The sequence below is a fragment of the Diabrotica undecimpunctata genome, chromosome 5 (assembly GCF_040954645.1).
Source record: "Diabrotica undecimpunctata isolate CICGRU chromosome 5, icDiaUnde3, whole genome shotgun sequence".
Taxonomy (NCBI): domain Eukaryota; kingdom Metazoa; phylum Arthropoda; class Insecta; order Coleoptera; family Chrysomelidae; genus Diabrotica; species Diabrotica undecimpunctata.
Window position 1 is genome coordinate 69,189,786 of NC_092807.1, and position 27,697 is coordinate 69,217,482.

The 27,697-nt window shown below is 33.4% G+C and overlaps 1 protein-coding gene across 9 annotated transcripts in view; it reads left to right on the plus strand.

The window, feature by feature from the left end:
* LOC140441375 (uncharacterized) overlaps nucleotides 1-27,697 on the plus strand; it is a 209,791-nt gene that overhangs the window by 61,740 nt on the left and 120,354 nt on the right. For 8 of the 9 annotated variants that reach the window (XM_072532080.1, XM_072532074.1, XM_072532081.1 and 5 more), the window contains exon 3: nucleotides 6,905-7,394. In XM_072532080.1, coding sequence (XP_072388181.1) covers nucleotides 6,905-7,394 — 490 coding nt within the window. The remainder of the gene's footprint in view (nucleotides 1-6,904; nucleotides 7,395-27,697) is intronic. The other variant, XM_072532078.1, reaches the window with a different exon arrangement.

Genomic DNA, 27,697 nt, shown 5'->3' on the forward strand with positions numbered 1-27,697 from the left:
TCGCTAATCGCATGAAAACGAAACTTGAAACAGTCACATAATATCGCTCCCTTCTTTCAGGCTGTTCGCCCCGAACAGTACCTAAATGGACAAGGTCGGTGGATTCTGTCCTTCATAAGGACAGTCTCTCTAGGTGGACGACTTTCGGCTTACTTCGTGGCGTTAGTTGCACCCTATATAAAACTGCATCACCTTCCTTGAAGCTAACTTGAAGGTGGCCTACCAATCCAGAGTTGTAACACTTTGGAGGCCCTTGACGTTTTTTATTTAAAGAATCAGATATTGGGCCGAGATATTTCTCGAATTTTCAGAGTATTTAGATCGCCTTCTTTCACTTCGGCAACATCTCTTCCTTGATGGACTTTGCGTTGATGGTGGGACTTCTTCACGGCTTCATACTCCAATGCTGCGACAATAGCGTCCTTCAATATTTGGTAGCGTCTTCCTAGTAGTAATGTCTGCTGAAAATCTACATCACGCAGACCATCGATTAAACATTGGATGGTAAATTGGTGCAGGAACTCTTCCGGGGCTTCAGACTAAGCGAGTCGTGCCATCTTTTCTACTTCCGCTCCATATTCTTGCACAGATTCGTTGGAACTTTGGATACGCACTATTAATTGACTCTGGTATGCTTCAAATATTGGCCGCCGTATCTTAGTTTTAGAGCCGATAAGATGATCTCATAGTTCTTTTGTGCGTCCTCTGGGAAGTTTTACCTCGAAGTGTTAATATGAGAGCTGTTGCCTTCTCTTCATATGCCTATCCATTATTTTGTGCAGCGTCTTGTCTTCTATACACTGGCCAGGAGGTCTCGCCGTCAAATATAGGGGGCTTAATTATTCCGTTGACAGGGGAAGAAATCACTTCTGCTTTACCTACAACTCTAAGTTGCTTGGTGTTTTCAATTTCTAGTTGGATATTTTCAAGAGTTCTCGTTATCTCATCTTGTCTTTCCTCTACTAGACCTCTTGTTACTTTAACTTTTTAATCATGTCTTCTTTTGTTTCTTCGATTTCTCCTTTCATATCTTCTTTCTTTTCTCGTTCAAACGACGTTTCTTATCAGCCTATTTTTCTTCTAGACGACGTTGTTCCATTGCGGCAATCATATCCCGAATTTCCTCCATCTTGGTCTCGTTTCTTGTTTTTACCATATAAATTTTGGTCAATAACTTCTTTTACCACTTTCTTCTGGCACCAATTGTTTCGTTTTTCTGTGGATTCAGGAAAATTGTTTCGTTTTACTGTGGATTCAAGAATTAAGTTAAATACGTAGTTTAACTAATTTTATTTAATCACTTAAATACAAAAAAAACAGTAACTCACTATATAAATAACAAATGTCTCATTAATAATGATCGTATATCACTTTACAAGATAAACACTTCGCTTATCGCATGAAATGTAAACTTCAAACGCTGGATCACCGCCGTAAATAATTAGATCATAATCCATTCCATTTTTCGTTTGCAGAGTCGTCGTCGTAAGTTCCGTCCAGCTAATAGTTCCTGAGGTTGCGTAACATATCACTTTTACAAGAAGAGCTTGTTCTCCTCTAGCCCGATTCTCAACCTGGAGAACCAGGGACTCTTCTGTTAGGGTTGCCATACCTTAGTCTGTTATGCTTCGCGGGTGGTATTTTAATTTCCACCTACCTAGTTAGAGCGTTCTCCTATCCACCACCCTAGGATGAGTCTGATTGGAGACAGACAACTCCACACGGAGTATAATTGTCAATAGTTTTAATTTCGACTCCCTTTTGTTTTGTTTCCTGTAACATTAAAATTTCTACATTATAATCATTTGATTTTTCACTTTATTCCTAACTGGTGCCACATATTTTTTTTATAGCCTGCTTATCAATTATTTCTCTACTCTTTTATTTTAATCCATATTCTTTAACTGTTCCTTATCTCCAGATTCCTATACCAAAGACTTTGTTACTATTTTTTTTGGTTTTTCTAATTTTTTGTTTGCTTTTCTTATTTCCATACTTCTTCCCTACTAAATTTAAGTTCAACGGATTTTCCTTCGTTTTTCTTCTACTCCAATCTGTTTTTTATTCTAGTTTACTTATTCAACAATGTACAAATTCAATTTTAAATATTCACTAATAAACCAAGAGCTGTAGCTCTGTTGGTTTTAAAGTACTGCATTAAAAAAATGGTTCTACATAAGTTTAAATAAGATCTTTTTAGCTATAAAATTGGATTAAGTTATCTATGTTAATACAGAAAATTTTATTTCTGTTAATTCGAAATATACAAACCACAAGAGGAAATTTAAATTAATTCAAATCTTACTGGTCTTATAGTAGTCAAAAAGTAATTGTTTTAATTTGAAATCTTTCTGGTTGACATTCCGTCAATTGGGCAGGTTATACAAAATCAGATCATTCACTTGGTTTCATACATCAGCCTAGTATGGTAGTCATGTACATATTCTGCCTGTTAATGCCATACATAGTAATAAATGCTATTTCCATCTTTTTTCACTTTTTTTTCTAGTTTAGCAAACATTAGTCACGGAAGGAAAAAAAGAAAAATTAGTAAGGAAATAAAATATGCTCAGGCTCATAATTCGAGAGCCCCGATTCCTATTGGCGGCTATTTTCTTATTTATTAGTCTATTCGATACACACCGGCAACACCGTATGGTTCTCTAAGAGCGATTCAGGGAGCAATCTATTTTATCTGGGTTGTTTTAACAATTGGTTTCATTAGGTTGGTTATGTTTTTTTTTTCGCTTTATACGCCAACTTTTTTTACTACATACTTATTGTAATACTCACAATAAGATAATTTGTATAATTTATTTTTCACTATACAGGGTGAGTCACCACTAACGGGACGGAAGATTACATCGAAACGGTAAAAGATTTTGAAAAAATTTTAAAGATATGGTTTGAAGGTTGATAATTGCTACATTTTAAAATTATTTTAAAATATACAGGGCGTCTCAATAAAGTGCGGCGTATCAAAGTTATATTTTTTCTTATGGGACACCCTTTATTTTATTAAATTTTCTAATTGACAGCAAAAAATTAGGTATAGTTTCATAAGACTTCCCTATACCTATGTACAGAGTGTTCTGAGTTATGTGGAATATTCTTAAAATGTAAAGCTTTAAACGAAGACTCATTCCTAACTTATTTAAGAAATTCTAATAAAATTGGTTATACCTCTAAATAGTTGGATATTGGTTAAATGTATTTCATGATTAATTATTTAACATTTATTTACAGGGTGTTCAAAATTTGTAGTTTCATTATGGGATTATTCAATGTGTAATATAAGGCTTATTTTAAATGTAACACCCTGTATATTAATGAATTATTATGTTATAAAAAATTTCCTATATGAATGTCCTATAACTAGGAGTGATAGATTTTTAGTAATTTAAAATTTTCTTTTCGATTTCAAAATATTTATAGTTGTTGCTCTCGATTTTTAAACCCATCATTTTGACATATTTGTTATAAATGAAACCAATGTAGTTGTAAACAAATTTGTATACTTTATATTTTTACTTGCTGATGCACAACGAATCAGAAAGAATTTTAATAAAACAAATAATACAAAATAAACCACAACTTACTACATTATAAGCAAAAAAAATTTTTTTAAAGAAGACTAAAGCTCGACTTATTTAAGTAATTATAACAAATTTTCTCTTACAGCGAAATAGTTGGATAATGGTTAAATTTATTCCATTATTGATTATTAAACATTTATTTACAGGGTGTTAAAAATTTAATTTCAATTTTGGATTATTCAATATCTAATAACAGGCTTATTTTAAATGGATATGGATATGTCCATTAGTCTAATTTACGTTAATATCTCCATTAGTCTTACAGGTTGCAACTACACACTGTTGCAAGACTGACCTAAAAATCCTATATTATACAAAATGAAAAGTCCCAAACACGTAATACTAAAAAAAGTTACCTCTTTTGAACGGTATAAAGATGTCCTATACTTAAGTCTCATAGTTTTTGCGTAATTTACAATTATTTAAACTCTTCATCGGTATACATATTGATTTTAAAACAAAAGATATAGTAAGTTAATGTTATTGTATGACATTGTCATTTTCTGACATTACGGTCTGGAATTGTCAAAATATAAACATTGGTGTGTAATTTTTAACTTTCATTGTTCCTAAAAATGAAGAATTACGCTATCCATGAAAGAGTTGACATGGTACTTTGCATTGGAGAATGTTTGGAAAATTTTCTCTTAGCTTCTAAAGTTTATGCTGAAAAGTATCCTGATAGAAAACACCCACACAAGGAAGTTTTTGAGAGATTGCTTAATATATTCCGTGCTACTGGTAATGTTGCATACGAAAAGGTAAACAAAAATAAACCAGTTATTGGTGACAACATTAACGAACTTATGTCCTGCTTTCTGTTACGGAAAACTCAAATATTAGTACAAGAAAAATTTCGGGTGAATTAGAAATTAGTCAAACTAGTTTATATAGAATACTTAAGACCAACCACTTTCATCCGTATCACATTCAACTTCATCAGCATTTGACAGAACAAGATTATGGTAACCGTTTAAATTTTTGTTTATGGACTTTGGATACAGTTGCAGAAGATCCTGATTTTTTTAGAAATGTATTATTTACAGACGAATCGACTTTTCATAATACTGGTCTAGTAAATAGACATAATTATCATTATTATGACACAGAAAATAAACATTTATTTCGTACTGTTGATCGCCAACACCGATGGAGTGTTAATGTTTGGGGCAGCATTATGGGCGAGTACGTTATCGTTCCGTATTTTTTTGACGGTCATTCCAATGGGACAAATTTCCCAAATTTTTTAAAACAAGATTTTTGGACACTGCTTGAGAACCTTCCACTTAGTCTACGAACAAAAATGTGGCTCCAGTTGGACGGAGCTCCTGCTCATTTCTCATGTAATGTTAGGAACTACCTTAACAAAAAATTTACAAACAGATGGATAGGTAGAAGTGGTTCATATAATTGGCCCCCTAGGTCACCAGGACTAACCAAGATGGATTTTTTTAAGTGGGGTTATATTAAAAATATTGTATATGCTACACCTCCTACTACTAGAGATGACATACAATTAAGAATTACAAACGCGTTTGCTTCAATAACTCCTTTTATGTTAAATAACGTAAGTAAATCATTCGAAGATAGAATCATTTGTTGTATTGCACAAGATGGCAAGCAATTTGAACATATGTTACATACCTGAACATTTTTTAGTTATACTAAGTTTTTGATTATTTTGTATTATTTATGTTCATTATTCATTTTGTATTAATTACTATTTAAATGGGAATAAGCCACAATTAAAGGTTAAAATACGTTTATTGACGTTTCTATTTCCACTTCGGAAATCGTTCTCAAAATACAAACATTAGTATTAAAGGTTAAAATACGTTTATTGACGTTTCAATTTCCACTTCGGAAATCGTTCTCAAAATACAAACATTAGTCACTAATGTTTGTATTTTGAGAACGATTTCCGAAGTGGAAATTGAAACGTCAATAAACGTATTTTAACCTTTAATTGTGGCTTATTCCCACAATTAAAGTTAATACTACATATTAAATAGTAATTAATTTAAAATGCCACAAGAAAATAGCTTCAGAACAATATCATTTTGTAGTATTTTGTATTATTTGTTTTATTAAAATTCCCTCTGTTTCGTTATGTATTTATTTGTTTTCAAAGAGTGTGTGCTCGTAAGCACGTAAGAAGTTATAGGTACAACTTATTATTATTCTTATTATTATGAATTCAACGAAATACTTTTATTTTTATTTAAATATAAAACTTATTTTAATACTTAAAATAATACAAAAAATTAAACATAACGTTAATATCTACGTCATTTTTGAAAACTGTAACCTTTGCGCAGTTGCCTTTCACTTGATGAATCAGATCATCATCAGATTTTCAACAATTTTTTTTTATTTTCTTTTCATCATATTTTAATACTAATTATCCTATTCTCAACTAATACAAATCCAAAGACATAAAAATTTTAGTTTATTTACAAAAAATGTATTTACAACTACACTGGTTTCGTTTATAACAATATGTCAATATGATGGGTTTAAAAATCGAAAGTAACAATTATAAATATTTAAAATCGATTTCCGTTTAACAAAATTTTAAATTACGGCAAAACTATCAGTCCTAGCTATAGGACATCCGTATATCATTCGAAAGAGAAAATTTTTTTAAATTTAATAATTCAGTAATATACAGGATGTTCCATTTAAAATAAGCCTTATATTACACATTGAATAATCCAATAATGAAACTTCAAATTTTGAACACCCTATAAATAAATGTTTAATAATTAATCATGAAATACATTCGACCAATATCCAGCTATTTAGATGTATGAGTAATTTTATTAGAATTGCTTAAATAAATTAAGAATGAGTCCTAGTTTAAAGTTTTACATTTTAAGAAAATTCGACATAACTCAGAACACTCTGTACATAGGTATAGGGAAGTTTTATGAAACTATACCTTATTTTTTGCAGACAATTAGAAAATCTAATAAAATACAGGGTGTTCCATAAGAAAAAATATAACTTTGATACCCCGCACTTTATTGGGATGCCCTGTATATTTCAAAATAATTTTAAAATGTAGCCTTTATCAACCTACCTAATATAAATTTAAAATGTTTTCAAAATCTTTTACCGTTTCGCTGTAATTTTCCGTCCCGTTAGTGGTGACTCACCCTGTATACTCCGAAATTTGAACAAAATGTAAGTGAACAATTTTGAACACTGAGTGCACTCAACGCACCATTTCCACTCATTAACACATATACTGAAGTTTATTATTTATCTAAGTAATAATATATCACTTATAAGTTTTTGTTTTTTAGCGTTTAAAAAATGAACTAGCTGTACCCGATCATGAAGAAAGTCTACAGTTATCTCCTGTTGAAGAAGCAGCCTACAAAACATTTACTCCAATAGAAGAAGGTCCTGCCCAGGAATTCCATGATTTTGAAATTGGTGATTTGATGGATGATGGTTTAAATGAACAATTATTTGCATTTAGCCAACAAGTTGAGAAAAATTTACAAAGTGATAACAAATTTAGTCCAGTCAGAGATGTGCAAAGGCCAGTTAGTAAATATAAATTAAATTTTAAACATACAACTCCAAAAGAAAAGTTATTGGCAAATGATTCTTTTGATGATTTATTACAGAATATAGATATGAGAACACTAACACAAACTTCTGAAAGTGGAAACTTTCAAACCAACAGTTACATGTACAGTTCTAGCCAAAACATAATATGTACCACCTCTGGAAAAATGGAATTCTATAGGACAAAAAGTTTTGAAATGGCTAATAATATTACTTCTGGTAAGTGTTGCTAGAATATAGATTTTTGATTTGATTAAATGTTATTTTTCATTAACAATTCAGCATAAGTATAATATTTTTGTTTTAATTTCTTTTGTTATAAAAGGATTAATAAAAACACTTTATTGTTCAAATGTTTTGGTAAATTTCTATTTTCAATAAACATTTTATTACTTTATAACTTAAACTACATCTTGCTATTGCTATTTAAAACTAAAGTGATAGAGACACTGACGACCTTAACATCAAGACTAGATTTGAATTTTGTGCACTTCCAGATAGATATTGTGCTTGTACCAAAGCAAATGTGTTAAACAATTGAGGCATGTTTTACAAAAACGACTTATGCCCAATTTGCCATTTTTTTAGGAAACGAAAAAAACGAAAAAACTTGACAAAATTGGTAGCCTTTTGTTGTAGTATAGTAAAATTAAACAGAAGACTGTTGGGCATGTTGTTTTTGCAAGAAAGCAATAAAAGTAGGAAAACATTATTTCTATTTCAAAAAAGAATAAAATTATTATATAAAAACGAATTAATAATGATAAACAATAACTTAATTTTTGCATCCCGTGCTATTTTTATCGTCTTCAAGGTCGGAATTAGATAATGTACTATTATCAAAAATACTTTTGTAGTACTCTTATGTAGTTACATACGTATCGTAGTATCGGTAATAGCGATTTTAAGGTTTCTTTTTTATTTGAAGCAACTGCAAGTAGGTCATTGTAAAGTAGTTTAAGTTGGATAGTGCTTTGGCAACGATACTGCTTTAAAATGGTCCGTTATAGGTATCCATTAAAAATAGTGTGGATGTTTGGTTGGTAATTCTCATAATTCTGATGTTTTTAATGGTAATAGCAGGCTTCGGATTTTTTAGGAAAAAGTTGTATGTTACAGATTTGATATCAAAGAAGTCATACTGCTTTATTTTCACCAAAATAAATGGGTTGGGTTTCATTTTGGTACTTAAAATCACTTTATCCTAATTGTATGGTCTCTCGGCTCTCTCTAGGCGTCTCTTCTTTTTTTCTACTAAAAAAAATCATTTGGCAGATATGAATGGCCTCTCATTGGAAATATATATTCTACCGAATTAACAATCTTCAGAATATGAATCAGAGTAGTTTTTATTTTGTACTGGGCAACCGACACTAAAAATTACTAAATTGCGATTATCTATATTATGTTTAAGGTAATGCAACAATATCGAAGTGACCTCGTTGGCACAATTTTGGCCTCCATTTTCGAGATAAGTGTAGATCGAGGCATCATCAGTTCCTAGGTCATGTATACCAATAACATTGTACCGCAGTTGCCGGCCATAAAATACAGAGTTAGATGGTATATGTGGAAGGGGGAGATTTTTCATAAAATCAAAACTAATGCACATCACTTCGCCAGCTTTTGCATTTGTTTTAAATTTTCGTTTCAGTTCAAAAAATGATTCAGCCTTACGAAGGTATAACTCTTTTTCTACTTCTAGTTTCTTTCGTTCTTCGACACCAAGGTCGGCACGGTTAAGTTTCTAGGTAAGTTTATCACACTCTGAGCAAGAGTCAGATTACGGAAATAGAAATTTAATATTAAAATATGTTCTAAATACTTTCCAGTAGATTTTATACGGTATGTTTATATTATAACTTCGCAGAAACATACTATGTAGATCCTTCAAAGTAAGAGATTCTGACAAATAAAAACAGTTTGGATTCTTACGACGTGAATAATGCAACTATCTAACAGGATATGATTTAATGTGAATTTTAATAAGTTCTACAATACATTCTGGAGTTTTTTTGGTCTCTTCTGATTAATTCCCCGTTTATCTCTGGGGGGAGTTCCAATGAACATCAGGGAATCTCGTATTCGCCTTGTATGAGCATCTTATACAGGGTGAGAAAACCTTTATTGCAAACTTTGGTTTCAGATTCCCTTGCCCTAACTTTATATGCGAAATTGGCCACATGATATTTTTTTATTTACTTCCGATCGAGGACGTCTTCTAATATTATTCATTGAAATTTTTGTGCCCTCCCAGATAGGCAGTGTTCTAGTGTCATAGCAAATTTGTTTGACAATGAATTCATTTAGTTATATATTGGACAGGTCTTTGATGACAGTTTTATTATTTATATAATAATATATGTAACATTTAATAATTATGAGAATTAACAATTATCAAAATGTTTATTTATATGTACTAATATTACTTTTTGTGTCGAAATAAATTAAATGTAAAGTTGATCAATTAATTTCAATATTGTGTGTATTACGGTATCTTTGATGTTGAAATAAATAATGTTTTGTCTTCCAGTGCACTGGAGTGGTCGGGCAGAGCGTCTGTTTACACTGGGGAGGGAGGGGTGTTTTATACAAAACTGGATTGTCTCTCAGCGGTTATACTAATACTGAGTGTGAGTGTGCGTACGCTGAAATAGCTTTGCGTCCCTTAAGTATGCTAGGGGGCGGTGTCTACAGGCTCGTAATAGTTTACGTATATAAGACGTGATAGCTACGTGAATAATACCATCTTGACTAAAAATTAAAGTTTTAATTCGACCCATTTGCCACTATAAGGAAGGCTTTACTCCAGTCGTCAGAGACGAAAATACCACTGAACCTCTAAAAACCATACGAACAAGCTGAATTTTGCCGAGAATATTAATTTTGTGACCCCAAAAAAGATGCAAAAGGTTTATCACACTTACCTCTGGGCTTCCCCCTAAAACTCCCCTTGTAGTGGGGTAAAAACGCAAAAAAATCGATTTACCAAGAATATTTACACCGTAGACAAAATTGTTTCGAATTAAAAATGTATCTGAGATAATTTTAAACACAATTGTTTATAAGCATTTTTTGTGTAGAATGAACCGTTCTCTTAGAAACAACGTTTGACGCGACCGTCGATTTTACATGTCAGTTACGCGCGCGACCTCAATGTTCAATAAAGTTTGTATCAGCTCGACTGTAAAAATTCGATATGTTTTGATTCAAGTGACCTATCGACAAAAATCAAGATGCGATTTAAAGATAAAGAGTTCACATTTCGTATGCGCTTTTTGTATTTTGCCACAAATAAACTCAGATTTTATACAGGTGTTAAATAAGTAAACGTGGCGCGTTTTTGCTATTTTTTATGATTATCACGAGATCAATACAATCTATCCCTGTCATTGACTGGCCACTATGAAGTTTTATTACTAGTGCCTAACTTTTAAAACCTATAGCATGGAATTTTGATTTAAGTTTTGGCAAAAAATGTGAGGCATTTGAAATATGCCGAAGAAACGCTGTATTTAAACTTTCACACAACAAACGATCTAAAATATTTAAAACTTTTTTTTCAATTACTCTAGTACGTTTTTAAAAAGAACAAAACTTCTGCAATAAACTATACCCAAAACCGTCTTCTTAAATGCATTTACCGTGACGTGTGATCGTTTGTAATGTAAAACATTAAATTCTGCGTTTTTTATGCATATTTCAAATGCCTAATATTTGTTACCACAACTCAAAATTGAAATTTTATGTCATAGGTTTTAAAGATTGATCTCTAAAAATGAAAATTTTACTATAACTGGTCAATGAAAGTGATCAATTTTATTGATCTCTGGAGAATCGTAAAAAATGACTAAAATCGCGATACGTTAATTTATTCAACACCTTTATAAAAACTGAGTTTATTTCCGGCAAAATATAAAAACTACATGCGAAAGCTGCACTCTTTGCCTTTAAAACGCATCTTGATTTTTGTCGATAGGACATTTGGATCAAAAGATATCGAATTTTAACCGTCAAGCTGATACAAATTTAAGAGAAAGGTTTATTCTACACAAAAAATACTTATTAATATTTTCGTTTAAAATCATCTTAGCGACACTCAACTCACACATACTTGTCTGTAATAAACTCCAACTCATTTTCTGTTTGTTCCAACACATATAAAACTGTAGGTTTGGACATTGGAAACCTTAAAAAAAATCTACATCGTCCAAAGTTTCAAAATAATTTGGTCGATTCTTGATAACTCGAGGTCTTCCTTCTACCAAATAACACCAAAGCAACACTTATTAATATAAAATAATACAAAAATACAATTAACTACAGAATAACAACACACAAATTAAGGTAAGAAGCAAATTATTGACAAACGTCACAAGCACATCTGTCAAAATTGTATAAACATAACCTCATTTTGAACTCTAAGTAATATCTAAATTATTTAGAGAGATCTCAAAACGTATCCTACGATAAGGTAATGCTTAAGCGGTTTAGACAATTCTTAGCGTATGGTGAAATCCGCTTTTAGGAAGTACCTAAGCTCACTTAAGTAATTCTTAAATATTTAAGTATCGTTGATGAAATCGGGCATTAATGTCTTCTAGATACGATTTTGCACCTACAAAATTTGTTAAGCAATCAGAATAGACAACAAAGCAACGTCCTCGACGTGCTCTAAAAAGTCTGAATGAGGCTAAAAATGTCGCTGTACTAAGTTCAGACACCAATTCTAAGTGCAAAGCCTTAGTGGCAAAGCATATAAACAGGCAAATATAGGCCTTTGTTCGTTTAGCATTTTTATGCTTATTGGCTCGTATCAGGAAAGGACCACCAAAGTCGACACGAACTCAAGATAATTCCTTGGATATTCGTAGGTCGGGAAGAGCCCACATAGGTGGCTGATAATTTTGAGCTTTTAGTCTCAAACAGGAAAGACACTACGAATAACAGGTTTGGACGACATTATCCAAAAGTTTTGTGACAAGGCGAATTGCGTACCTTGAATGCCTGCATGTAAATGTGCAATATGAGTTTTCAAAATAAGCAACTTGACAAAGTTTCTTTTGGAAGGTAAAAGAATAGGAGAGCGTTTGCCATACGCTAATTTTGATTGGCTAAGTCTTCCGCCCACTTTTAGATCATGTGGATAAAAGAAGGGATTTAATTTTTTTAAATATTTGAATTTGACAGTATTAACCTTGACCTGTTCTCCTTCAGATATTTTTGTTGCACTAATATAATTAGTAGATTAGTGTCATTACTTTGCTTCTGAATATAAAGCATATGCAGAGATGCGTTTCAATTTTGAAAAGGAAGAAAATCAATTACAGAGATTATCGACAAATGCATCAGATGGAAAAGACAAAAGAAAACTTTTTTGTTTCAACTCCACATGATGTTCGATAGAATCGGGTAAGGAGAACGACCAGTTACTTTCAGTAGTGCAAAGAAACTCCGGACCCACCCACCAAGCAGGTGTATTTAAGAAATCCTAAGAGAAAAGTTCACGCGATCCGTGATCAGCACTATGTAAGGAAGAAGGAATGTATCGCCAGTGTTTGAAAGCAACCCTGTCTTGAATGTAAGAAATTCTCTTACTTACGAAGGATTTCCGTTTATATGGTTGTGAATTAAACCAATGAAGAACAACAGTCGAATCTGACCATACGTAACTTCTACTAAATGGGATAGTAAGAGTTTGTAGTAAATAAGATATTTACTAAGAATTACTGCTGCATTGTGCTCAAGACGAGGAATAGTTTGTATTCTGGTAGGAGACACCTTTCTTCGTGCTAAAAGAAAATAAGTTTTAATGACTCCTGTATCATAAAAAATACGAAGGTATGCAACAGCAGAAGATCCACGTAAAGAGGTGTCGCAAAACCCATGAAAATCATAGAAGAAAATTACATTTAAAGGAATATATAAGGACGAGGTACAGAAAACTTAGTAAAAACAGTTCAGTTTTAAATTGTTCCCACCTTGAAGTAATTTCCAAAGGTGGAGTTGCATCCCAATCTACATCAAGTAGCCAAAGACGTTGAATAATAGTCTTCACTATCAAAGTGACAGGATTAAGAATACCGTAAGGATCGAATATGCGAGCTATTTGGGCTAAGAGATTTCGCTTTGTACAGGAAGCTTGAAGAGGTAAAATTTTGTAGAAGAAATCATCAGATGATGGATTCCATCCAAGCCCTAACACCTTCAACGAAGATTGATCTAAGTCAAATGAAAAAGACTGTTGCAGAATATGATCCAAAGGAATATTAGCGAGAGAGAATAACTGAGGGGCATTACTTGCCCATTTTCGTAACTCAAATCCGCCACGTTTCAATAAAGATATCAATTCTTTTATAGCAAGAACACTATTTTGTAAAGAATCCTTTCCTGTCACCACATCATCTACGTAAGTATTTTTTAGGAGTATAGCTGAGGCTACAGGTAAGTCCGGTTCGTCGAGTGCTAGCTGCTGTAGAGTACGAATTGTAAGATATGGTGAACTAGACACACCGAAAGTAACCCGAGTAAGTTCGTATTCAGCAAGAGATTCCTGTTCCGAAAAACGCCAAAGTATTCTTTGAAATCTTTGTTGCTCAGGAGCGATAAGAATCTGAGTAAACATGGATTTAATATCTGCAGTAAAGACATATTTATGAAACCTGAATTTAAGCAATAAATTTACAAGATCATTTTGTAATTTTGGACCTGAATATAACGTATCGTTTAAAGACGGAAAGTTAGGGGCGTGTGCGGAAGCAACAAACACAACGCGCAATGGAGTAGTACTGGACTGCTTGTAAATATAATGGTGTGGTAGATAATAAGCATTATTTATTGCCGTACTTGGCTGAATAGGATTTAAATAATGATTATCTATGAAACTTTTGATAAAGTTTGAATATTGAATCTTAAGTGATTAATTTTTGGCAAATCTGCGCTCTAAAGAACTAAATCTTTGTAAGGCTAAACGTTTTGTGTCACCAAAATAAGGTATTTCGTTTTTGAAAGACCTGCCTTCCGCAATTCTGTGAGTACTATTAGAATATAACTTAACAGAACGAGTCTTCCGGAGCATAAGATTTAATATTGTTCTGAAGCTATTTTCTTGTGGCATTTTAAATTAATTACTATTTAACTGGGAATAAGCCACAATTAAAGGTTAAAATACGTTTATTGACGTTTCAATTTCCACTTCGGAAATCGTTCTCAAAATACAAACATTGTATTATAATGTTTGTATTTTGAGAACGATTTCCGAAGTGGAAATTGAAACGTCAATAAACGTATTTTAACCTTTAATTGTGGCTTATTCCCAGTTAAATAGTAATTAACATAAGATTTAATTTCTGGTACTTCCTCAATAGCCCAGTAGAAAATAAAGTAAAAAAGGATTGAATATTTGTTATATTTGTAAGTGGAATATTTCCTATCAAAACATAACCGAAACTTGTTTCAAGAGCTGAAAGCTGATCATTATGGGTTTTAATAATTACCCTGTTAAGATGTAAGGAAAAATATTTGCTCCTAATAGAATCGACTTTGCCGGGAATTATTGCCATTATTATTTATTATTAATTATAATAATTATTGCATCTACCTTACAATGAAAGTTTATCTCACAAGACAAAGAGGTTTTCAATTTTACGTCTGATTTGGCTGGAGTGCACCTTCTATCTAGACCTGTATCGATAAAGCCGCATTGAATTTAGGGAGAATTAATTTGTCTGTACATTCTTTACTAATGAAATTAGCTTGAGGCGCACTGTCTAACAAAGCTCTAACTTCCAAGCCTTTACCAAAACGATCAATAACCTAGATTCTAAAGCTAGCAAAACATTATTTGTCAAAGTATTTGATAAGGCGAAAATAGAAGGCATATGATGGTTAAATGGACTAGCAACCTCGTTACGAGAAGAAGAAGAATAATTATTTGCATTTAGGCTATCAAACTGAAGAACAGTATGATGCTTTTTTATTACAATGTCTACATCTTCTGGATGAAAGGCATTTGACATCATAAACATTTACATAAGCAGTTTATGCAACATTTATGCTGTTTAGTAAAGTCAAAACGTTTTCGACTTTGTCAAAATAGACACTTATTTCTTACAGACTGGTCAGAAATGTAGAAGTTTGACGAGACGAATGGTGCAACGGTGCAATGTGAACTTAACTTCCTCATAAGTAGGTACATTTTTCGAAGCAAAGTGTAATTCAAAAGCTCTAACTATTTCTACATCAAATTTTTTTATCAAGAAATGCATTAGAATGAAGTCTCATTGAGCGGGAGAAAAAAAGTAATTTTTCTAGTGAGGCCAAGTTTTCATTGAAAATATCTAATAACTTCCTAACTGAAAAGAATCATCACTTTTAACCACACTGGCATTTTGAATATTTGTCATAATGCTTTAGGTACGTCTCGTTTACCTTCATATCGATCAATTAAGGTGTTGTAAGCAATTATATAATTAGAATCTTGTAACTTAATGTTTTTAATTAAATTGTAAAATACTCCATTGCAGTGATTGCAGAAGATAACTAAACTTCTCTATATTAGGAAGATCTGAATTATTATGCACAAGAGCATTATATAAATTTATAAATGTGGGAAAATCGGTAATCTCGTCCGCAAATATTCTTAAACTTAGTTTTGGAAGATTAGCATTAGTTTTTGATCTAATAGGTCGATAAGAGGATACATTCTGAGTTCCACTGGCAGTAATGTTCTATGCTGAACGATGTTTAAAACACAGAGAAGCTATTTTATTAACACAGCCAATTCAAATCTAATTAATTCTTCCCTATCTAAATCTGCTTCTTTCTTCACAGCAAGAAATTAAATTAATGAACTCAGTATGTTGATCATTAAAACTAATATTGATATTTTCGTAATATTTTGCAGCAAATAGAAGCCCTGGTGTTAATGAAGCATCAACTAACACTTCATCTGCAAACTTTTCAATTTGTTTAATTTTACAAATGTCAACGTGTCTCAATGAACGATAATATTCTTATCGATATTTACATTCAGGTGTGCCTGGTATTATGTTTGAAAATATGGGCAGTCACCCAGTTGAAGTTATCATCGAACTGTTGATCAGTCCACGTGGACCAAGAGCCAATGAAAAGATCGGATATCGCTATTATGACAAATCACAATGCGTTATCTTGTATCGGCAAACTTATACATTCTTCGGGTAAGATATAACAATATTTACCTGAGCGACCGAAACCATAAAGTAGTTTGTCCGAAAAAATTTCGTTTCGACCACCTAGTGGTGTACACTTGGGTAGGTAGGTATAATATTTTATTTTTAAACCAGCGTAATCAGATTTTGCTTAACAAGAATATTTTTAGTATAACCATAACTACTACAGTGTTCAGTTAAATTCAAATAGTGAACTGCAAGTGAGGTGACTGCACCAGTGTTCTTTCTAAACTTCTTTTACCATTTTACGAAGATATTTTTAAAATGTGGCGTCTGCGGTGTGATAATAACTCTGCAGCTGAAGAGCCAGTGTAAATCTCTAATCAATTGGAAGATTTACAAAGTTGTGTAGTAAAACGTAAGCGACATGTTCAATACCGTTCTGATGATGCCAAACGTATGCTGAAACATGTTTATGAATGACTTTATTCCGAACTGTCTAAATCAGAGGCAATTGCAGAAACATGTTTTTTAGCCAGAGTGATCAAAGCAACCTGCAACAAGATTATAGGAGAAACATCTTCTTCTGGGTAGAGGAGAAAGGATGGTAGGAAATTCAGACAAATATAACCGCACATAGCTACAATAATATAGACAAGCGCCAGACAGTAATGGAAAGTACTAGAATAATTTCTTTAAGAAACAATTATATCAGACAGATAACCGAGTATCGAAAAAGAAACGAAATATTGTTTATTTGGATGAGACTTGGTATGATACTCATGATACCGTGAAAAAAAGTTGGACGAATAATAACAAAAACAGAACTGTTCTAATTCAGTACCGCCCAATAAAGAACAAAGAATTATAATTTTACACTAAATGGATGCATCGACGATGTATTATTAATATCTAATATATATATATATATATATATATATATATATATATATATATATATATATATATACATCTAGCGGTTAATGTAAGCTCCGTTCTAAAACGGTATTATACTAACTCCAGTAGAATATACACCGTGTATACTATTATCTGAGTAGCGCTTTATGTAGACTCTGACCAACATGTAGGATTAAGTGAACTCCATAACAGGATAAACCATTTTTGGGATCCGTATTTACCATTTTGCGTACACTTCTAAACTCCTGCGATGTTGCCAATAATTGTATTAGTAGTAGATTTTCAAATTTTACAGCAGGTACATTTTGGAACTTGAAATTTATTTAAATATCCATCAATTTAGTCATGGAGGAATTTCAGGACTATTTGGCTAATGAAGTTAAATATAAATTGTTAACCGACACATAACTTTATTTTACTTTTTAGTTTTAATAAACAAGGCGGTAATTTATATTACTTGCTTTATATATTTTCAAACATAAGAAAGTGTCTATTATAAACTTGGAAAAGTTAAGTTTCCATTTTTATTAATTAGTATTTTTTGTTAAAATGCATTGGCACTGAAACATTTAGTCCATAAATGTACATACATCGGATAGAGTAATCGTGTAACAGTTTATGAAAGTAGAATCTTCTACTTCGGTAGGAATATAATGTTTGTTACCCTATTAATTAAAGAAAACTCTGTACAACAGGAAGGTCTTTGTAATTTTTCGATTACTACAGTTTATGACATACAATATTTGTTTCATAGCGTAGTTGAATTTAAACTACAATAATTTATAAATCAATCTTTAATGATATAATTTTTTACTGTCTAATTTCAATAGATATGTCGATTTTTAATTAAAATATTTAATGCATTAAAGTCGCATAGAGATTTTCACTAAACATTTAATTTTAAAGCTAATATTATAAAAGTCCAAAAAAAGTATAAAAGTCTAGGGAATTTAATATCCCACTACAGATTTGTTTTATAGATTATCGTAAAGCGTTCGACAGAGTCAAATGGATACACTTATGACTGATACTAAAAGAATTAGGTGTACAAAAGCACCTAATTTTGCTTATAACTGAACTGTTCGAACACACTACTGGACCATTTAAATTAATATTAAAAGAAGATTGAACTTCAAATGGTAGATTAAGTAACGAAATATAAGTATCTGGGAAAAATTTCTCAAACGATATTAATATTGAAAGAGACTTTAAAGAGCATCTGACACAGCATGCTAAACCGTAAGGCGCCTAAACCAAACAATATGGATATTTGAGAAAAATTACAGCTCGTTCCAGAAAGAATTGTAAATATAACATTAATCTAGATTAAGAAGAAACGCTGAAGAAAAAAATAGTAGCGGTTAGCCTAAATAAAGAAAGGCAAAAATAAGTTATATTTGATGTTTTGAAAAAATCTGATCCGAAAACCGTATGAAAAACATGTCATAGTATGGACATCGTGCGCGGCGATGCCTCTGCCGTCTGTCTATATCGGAAACTTTTACTACCATTTGACTATTTGTGTACGATTTTGTGTAAGGTTAAGTGGCACACCACAAAAAGTGTTTTTATTTTCTCTTTTGTTTAACAATTAAAATGTATTTCTATACTTTTAGATGTTCCAAAACAACAAAGGATAATAAACATGAATTATGAGGTACAAAATTCTATTATTTTCTATGCGCAAGTTATTATAGACACATAGGCTATCACACAGTTAAAAACTATGACCCCTATGAAAAAAATACAGTAGACTATGACTACATTTGTGTTTTAGCACTATAGTAAGAACAAGATAAAAATCTAAATACCTACATAATTATATTAACGAGAAGTTAATAAAACTTTTGTTAGTTATCAGTAAGAGGAAGCTCATTTCAGAATATATTATGAAAAATGTTGTTGGTATTACAATATCAGGTACATTTATATAATGATAGGAATACAAAAATAAAAAAACAACTTACTTTTTCAAAACAACAATCAATCACTTCATTTTATCACGAAAAATTTAAAAAATTGCAATGTAATTGAACCCATTTTGTGAGCTATAGCACTCTTATGCGCTTTAGGAGCACAACTATCAGCTAAATGTTCTTCATGTGGGAGTCCTGAGTAATAGAACTCCAACATGGTTCTCCTGTAAATTGTCAAACTTAGTCTTAGATAACAACGACAACCTTCTTAGTATTTATGTACAAGATACCGTCCACAATTATGTGATTATGTGTACGTGCCAATATTCTTTTAAAAGAGATTAATAAAATTCGCGGGTAGACATCGCGACATCGGTATGTCCCGTAGCGATAAATTTACAATGAAATTTTCATCTTTCATACAAAGATCGATAGTTTTTAGCTTTGGATGTATTTGGGTCACACCGTCCTGTAGCAGATTTAGTCTAAAAAGTTTTATTTTACGCACAATTAGCACATTGGCTCTGGAAATGACCTATAAATATACATTATTAATTATTTCCAATCAAGATTTTTAAGCAGCTCTGCACCATTGGTCCATTTTTGTGCTTTTTTTATTTGCCCTTTCTTTTTATCGTCATTACATAGCGCTACAACACTGGGTGAGTCTTCGCTAACTACAACTTTTCTCCACGTTGATCGGTCTTCTACGAATCTGCAATCAAATGAAATATTAATTTTTTGAGATATCCGATTTTGTTTCAGATCTAACTTGTCAATAAAATTAATTCTCCTGGACTTATAAGAGCTTTCTTCATTCAGTATATGTTCTTAATCTATACGGATTTGTAGCAGTATAGTAATAAGACCTTATTTGTTTCAGTCATTCTTCATAATTCGCATCACTATATTAAAATAGGTCTGAAGTTTGTATTATGTTCTTTATTCCTTCAGTGATTATTGATCCAATATATTTATTAGAAAACGTAGTTGTTGACTTTAATGTTTTATCTAGATTTATTAAATTGGTCTCTTCTGTGTATTTGCTTGTATTTGGTTTTCACCTCGTTGATTTTAAGTGAAACTTTTTTCATGCTCTCTGGACTTTGTTGAAGATGTCGTTTACGAACGGGAGAGAGTTTCTTATGAAATCTATATCATAAGCATTATGCTAGGAGCTGCTTTGTACCTTGGACCGTTAATGGATTACATGTTAAAAGGACGTTATTTCTATTTTGGTAAGCTGTTCGTTCATTTTTTATTTATTTGAATCGAGAATTTGTATTTTATTAGATCTCTGGTTTATTTATTGATATCTCTGGTGTTTTGTTTCCTGTATCGTTATTACAAGGAGTTTGCTGGGTACCGAAATAGGGAATCCGGTGGGACGTACATGATCTTTTGATTACCAACATTAGAAAATTTGTCTTACTGTAAAATCGTGATGATTTTACTAGAAAATATAATGTTGTTTAATAATAATAAAGTTGTTTCGCTTTGCCTTCTCCATCGAGGTCGCAGTGAGACTGCTGTGGCGTACAAAACCGAATCTATATAAAAAAATTACCGTATTCAGCTCCGCAAGTTTAGTCTCGATTGCAGTTTTATCCTGTGCAAAGGTGAATGGGTGCTCAGGATATCTAAAGCTTTCATTTGCTGCCTCACGACTAAGTGCATCAGACAGACTAGACCTCATAGACTCAACAGTGCCAGTAGACACTCCACGAATTTTGAGTTCATATTCCAGTTCCTCTTTCCTTAAGTAGTTGGGTACAAGTATTCGCACCATCTTGCCAAAGTTCAAAATTTAAAAAAAATGTATCAACCGAAAGGATCAAATATTCAAACAAAATCAAGATATAAGTAAAAATATTGACACACAGGTACAGTTTACTTTATTAATGGGAGCAAAACAAAAACAAAATAAAAGTAATAGTCGCTTTATTCAATCTATAAAATTTCACAAAAGATTTTCAAAATTTCATTGTTCCAGAACAAATTACAAGTCACAACATAATCTCAAGAAAAGATTTTATATTCCCTAACATAATTAAGTTAAACCACAATGTAGAATTTCGAAGTCCAACTTCTCAAAAAAAAATAAATTTGAACTCCAACTGAAATAGAAATATTTCAAAGTCCTAATATATCCATAATTCTTCTAAGTTCCACAATACCACTTCAAAGTATCTTCTTTTAAGTTCCATTTTTGGCTGCTTCCAACTTCACGTCACACAAAAAAAACTAGTAAGCACTTCTTGGCATACACTTCCACTAAACACGAAGTTCTAAGACTACTACTCAGTGCAAAACCAGTGGTAAGGTAAATAAATCAAAGTTAGTCAATTAAAGCCCAAACACGTTAGGTTAACTAATTAAAAGGAATCTACACAAGGGGTTGACAAAAAAAGGTTAATTAATTAAGGGCCCCACGTTGGGCGCCAAAATATGTGGCGTACAAAACCGAATCTATATAAAAAAATTACAAAATGTACCAAATATAAATCAGACGTACACCCGGAAAGAAAAGTACTATACGGTGACAGTCTGGGAATGGCTCGCGGCTAGGCAAAACAGTGGAGATGGTCGTGCGGTCCACAAAACAAAAAAATCCGAAGTTATATCAGGGGCGCCAGGTAAATTGGCCCACAGCCTTCCCTACGTTACTATTCAATAAACCACCAACTTACGAATAGGTTTACTACTAAAATACTAAGTAACAGTATACAACCTGAATAAATAAAAAACAATAAATGAAATTGTCAAATTAGAATTTAGTCAATTTTAATAAATAGATTCCCAAGATAGTTGAAAATAAATACATATTACAATATTATTTAACTTTACCATAGGCTTAATAAAAAATAATATAAAAATGCGGCTTCTACTTGCCTAACAAAAATTCATAAGGTATTTCTATTTAACAAAACAAAATAAAAGGTAAGACGTATCAAAAGTACCGGACGCTAAGGGGTGTGTGGTTCAATACCAACCAAAAAAAAATAATTAACGCAAATAGGACACCACGTGAGCTCAAGTGCGTGCGCAGAAAATAATATAAAAAAAAATCTCAAATATATAACAACCCCTTAGACGCAGTTTACAAAATTAAAATAGATATATGTAAATATTGAATTAATAAAATAAACCGCAAATAATCTTTAAAAAAAATCTGTAAAGTATTTGTAAATATGAAAATAAAAACTAACAGCAAATAATCTTAAAAAAAAACTATTGTATTCCGTAAACCAAATTAGACGGCGCTTAAATCTTCCGTTGAAAATTAATTATCGATCCATACCTCGAATTTTCATATACTTCACCGCGTGGAATTCCAGTTACAGTTCAGCGTGTCTTCAATCCAAAATACCATACGATTGCCGATGTACATAGACTAGTGTAACAATGTTGAAAAGTTGAAAATTACAGCCAGACGGAAAAATACGAAGAAGAAGAAGCAGAAAAAAAAAACAAACAAACCAACCCTGAAGCAAGAAAACATTAATTACCATCTGTGTCTAAAATAATTATTTGGAAATAAATATATTGATTTTAACACTTTGTTTATCTGCCTTTAGGCGATAATGGAGGTAATACAAAAAAAACTTGTCTCCGAACTTGAATGTATGAAAACTGATAAAAATGTGAATAGCTTTTTAGAGATGGGATAAAAAAATAACTACAACTTTTTAATTAATTAAAAACGAAATGTTCTAACACTCACCCTTCTTACCCAGATTAGGGGTTTGAAATATCCCAAATTGGACCGAAGCGTAGTCGGCTATTTGGACTCGTGATTAAGGCTAATTTCTTGATCTAAATGCGACTCCCGGTATTCACGTGTACTGTAGATCCGCTTTTTTTAGCGAAATTGTGGATATTCCAAAAAAACCCTTCCACGAAGGCAGCAAATCCCCTTGAATATCCACACGGTTCGGACTAGTCCAGATCCCACATGGAACAGCAGCAAAAAACAAAATGCCGTTTTTAATCTAGCCCAACCTTTCAGTAACACCGTCAAACCTAGAATCACTTTCTTTCCGTCGTCTTTCCGAACACTTGACAACTTGACACACGGAGGTCACCGAATAATACCGAGATTCAAACATTTCAATTTTATGATCCCAATTCTTCCAAGATGACTCTAGAAACAACGATCTAAGTTAGTTTCTTCACAAAAAAGAGGACGTTTTCCCTTAACTTCAGCACAATTTGCCAGACATTACCCCTATTTAAAAATTACTAATTTTATTTTCGCCACCTTGCTTATAATATATTATAGGCAACCGCTCTTACACGTCTTGAATTATTTAAATTTTGATAAAATAGAGGTGGGACTTTCTACTTTAAATTTGGAACGTAACAACACCCCCCTTTCCCAGAGGAAAATTTACGAGGAAAAACTAGACGAAGAAAATTTTCCCTCGCGCTAGCGACACACTACCTAAACTCCGAGCGAAGTCCACAACACAATCATCATCCACACCGTCTTCAATGCGCAAGTACTTGGACAACGAAAGACATACCAATCTCAAACCACACGTACAAAGCAACAACTTACTTACAACACTTACTCCACTTCCACACAACAGTCATCTCTCATCGTATGAGATCAAGTAGAATAGTTTCAAATTCCAACATCAATCTGACAACACTGATTAGGTCGGTTACTGGATGTTGCCCTTATTCGCGACCTCCCAGCTCTGGGGCATCGCTAGTACTTCACTATACCTCGCATAACATGAGTCCATAAGAAACTCTCCACCATTCCACTCTTACTGATACTGCGAAAAACATCTACCGAAACAGTAGTCTAATTCCAATTGTTTATTAAAATAAAAATGAGATAGGTCTTCCAGAATATAAATCCGTATACAACGAAATTTAGTGAATCATCCAAAAGCTAAGCTAATATCCAACAAGATTCACCAAAACATAATTATGTGGCTTCGAGAAAATCCCAATTAAATAGAATGGCTTACTAACATCAAAACAAATCCCAACGCCATATCATCGAAGACAACATATTTCTGACCAAATCTAAGTGACATTCAATTCCATAAATCAAAAGAAATTAAGGCTACCACAACCCTACGACTTCGTATTGGCTACCTAACACACAAAAAAAAAAAACGAATCGGTTGACCATCCAAATGCATCCTAAGAACCGATCATAGCCAACACTCAGTCATCCTTCACGGACACAACAAAAAAAAAATAAATACAACCAACTTCAGAACACTAACTAAATTTACTTAGACTAAACAAAACTTTTGCTAGTCCGTTCTACTCCGACCGAAATCCTATCGGGATCACCAGTCGGGTTACTAATCCTTAAATCCTTAATATTCCAAATACCTTGATCCTTGCCATTTTCATCCTCTAAACTATATGTCCAGGGGGAAACTTTCTTCTTCACGAAGTAGTGTCCTACCCATCTAGGAGCTAACTTTTTCGTGAAATATTTAGCGGCATTTGACAACACAAAATTTCTCCGCCATACTGACTGATGGGGCTGAAATTCCTCTGGACGTCTCCGTAGATTATAGGTCTTCTCACACTTAGCCGAAGCTTTATCTAAACGTTTTCTAACATCAACAAATAATTCCTGGAGTCCACGCGATCGGTTATATCCCATTTTAGCTACTTCGTCCTCCAGGTCTCCGAGTTTGTCCTTTCGGGAAAAATCTCGTCCATCCACTACCATCTTCCGACCGAAATTTATGAAGTAGGGATCTTGACCAGTCGACTCGTGGTATGCAGTGCGCGTAGCACATGCTAGTTTGGCCAAATTTTCATCCCACTTCCTATGGTTGTCAGCTATATAAGTTGCCATCATTGTTTTAAGGGTTCGATTATAGCGTTCAGATGGATTGCACTGTGGATGATACAACGCATTATAACGAACTGAGACACCATAGGTTTCCATCATTTTCTTGAAAATACCCGAAGTATACTGGACACCATTATCACATAGTAACAGACGTGGAACTCCAAATACGAGAAAAACTACTTCTTCTATTTTCTTAACGACATGCACGGCTTTTGAGGATCGCAACGGAAATACCAAAGAAAATTTACTAAACACATCCATTACCACTAAGATAAACTTATAGCATTGAGTTGATCTTGGGAAAGGTCCCATAAGATCGGTTGCTACTATCTCCCATGGTTGAGTAGCTTTAGGTTGAGGGGTCATAAAGCCTTTGGGCTTACCTTGTTCCACCTTATGCATGGCACACAGTGAGCAACGTAAAACGTAACGAGACATATCACTCCGCAATTTCGGCCAAAAATACTTCTCGTTAATACGCTTATAAGTTTTTAGGATCCCCATATGACCTGCTAAAGGACTATCATGACACAACTTCAGCACTTCCAATCGCTGACCCTTAGGAACGACTTCCTTCCAATTGTCCACTTCCTCGACCAAAAATTCATGACTGGGACGGATGTATTTATACAGTTTGCCACCAGACATTCTCCACTGAGGATACTTCAAGGAATTAGACTCGATTTTTCTACAAAGTTTATCATACCAACTATCACCACTAGGAAGCGGTACAACCTCTTCAACCATATCAAGCACGGGAACTGACTGAGATAACAAATCGGGAACAACATGTTCTTTTCCTTTCCGATGCACAATCTTAAAGTCATATTGTTGCAATCTTACCGCCCATCGAGCTAATCTTCCAGTAGGATCCTTCAAATTTTGAAGCCATACGAGGGATGCGTGATCAGTCACGGCCGTAAACGGAACACCCTCCAGATAAGGACGCAGTTTTTCGACTGCCCATAACATAGCTAAACATTCCCGTTCCGTCGTGGAAAAATTCCTTTCTTGACGCGTTAGTGATCTGCTCAGGAAACTAATTACTTTGTCACCATCCGGGCCTGGCTGCAATAACACGGCGCCCACTCCATATCCTGAGGCATCACATTGGACAACAAAAGGCAAATTGTAGTCAGGACAATTAAGTATCGGAGCAGAAACTAGACATTCTTTTATTTTCTGAAAAGATTCTTAACAATCCGGGGTCCAATTGAATTTTCTTCCTTTCTTCAATATCGCTGTAATTGGAGCTAGTAGTGTCGCAAAGGAAGGAATAAATCTTCGATACCAGGAAAATGTGCCTATGATGCTACGAACTTCCTTGACGGATGTGGGTGTTGGGATACGTAGCATAGCCTTGACCTTATCACCATCAACATGTAGTCCATTCCTATCAACCACATGACCCAAATACTTTAGTTCCGGTCTACAAAATTAACATTTATCCCAGCTAACGGTTAACTTAGACTTAGTCTAAAGACTTCCTCTAAGATCCTTACATGTTCTTCAATAGACTCTGTCACGATGACCACGTCATCCAAGTAAGTAAAAACATAGGGTTCCAACTCCGGACCGAGGACACGATCTATCAACCTCTGCCATGTAGCCGGGGCATTATGTAATCCAAAAGGCATTCTGCAAAACTGAAAAAGACCTCGAGCAGGAACCGTAAAAGCAGTATAAGGCCCGGAAGCATTAGCAACAGGTACCTGCCAATACGCCGACTTAATGTCTATGGCGGAAAGATAATGCGCGTTCTTCAATTTATTTAAAATATTAGAGATGTACGGTAATGGGTAGCCATCCCTCTCTGTTACGGCATTAAGCTTTCGATAGTCTACGCATAACCTCCATTTTGGTTCTTCACCTTCTGGAACTTTTTCTTCACCAAAAGAATCGGGGACGACCAAGCACTATTCGATCGCTCCACTATTCCTTTCGCCAACATATCTTCTAGCTCTTTATCAATATGGCTTTGGATTACTGGGGATACAGGATAGTAACGTTGTTTTATGGGTGCAGATTTACAAACAATCACATGCTCAGTGACATCAGTACAACCAAGAGAAGTGCCCATTAGTTCACGACTTCTATTAATAACTTCATCCAATTGCGACTTCTCTGCATCGGTCAAAATAGTTTGACCTCGGAGATGATCCACTGAACCTACCATTGCTGGAGCGTCCGAAAAATACCATTCGTTATGCCTCAAATCTGGAACGATACCCATAGCACGCCAAAAATCAGATCCTAAAATCAGAATGTGCGGTACGTCCAAAATAACTAATACTGGCAAGACACGCAAGCGATCCCTAACCATGAAAGGTACTAAACATTCCCCCAACGATTCACACATCTGACCATTCGCCACTCTACAAACGGTCTTCTTCGAAGTATCCAACTCTAAACTCAAGTTTTGTAAAAATTTCCAACTAGTTCTTCCTACAATGGTGTTTGAAGCACCAGAATCCAATAATCCCAAAATTTCCTTTCCTAAGACTTTAACTTTCAAATATGGACGTTCATCTCCTTCGGAATGATGTAAAATAAAGTCTAAAATAGGACGTAGGTTGGTCGAGTCAACGTCGGCAACACCTCTTCGACCAGTTAGGTGCGCTTCCTTCCGTTTCCCGAATTACACGAATGACAAGTTCTGACTGTAAACCCTTCTTTCTTACACTTAAAACAGTGAACAGCCTC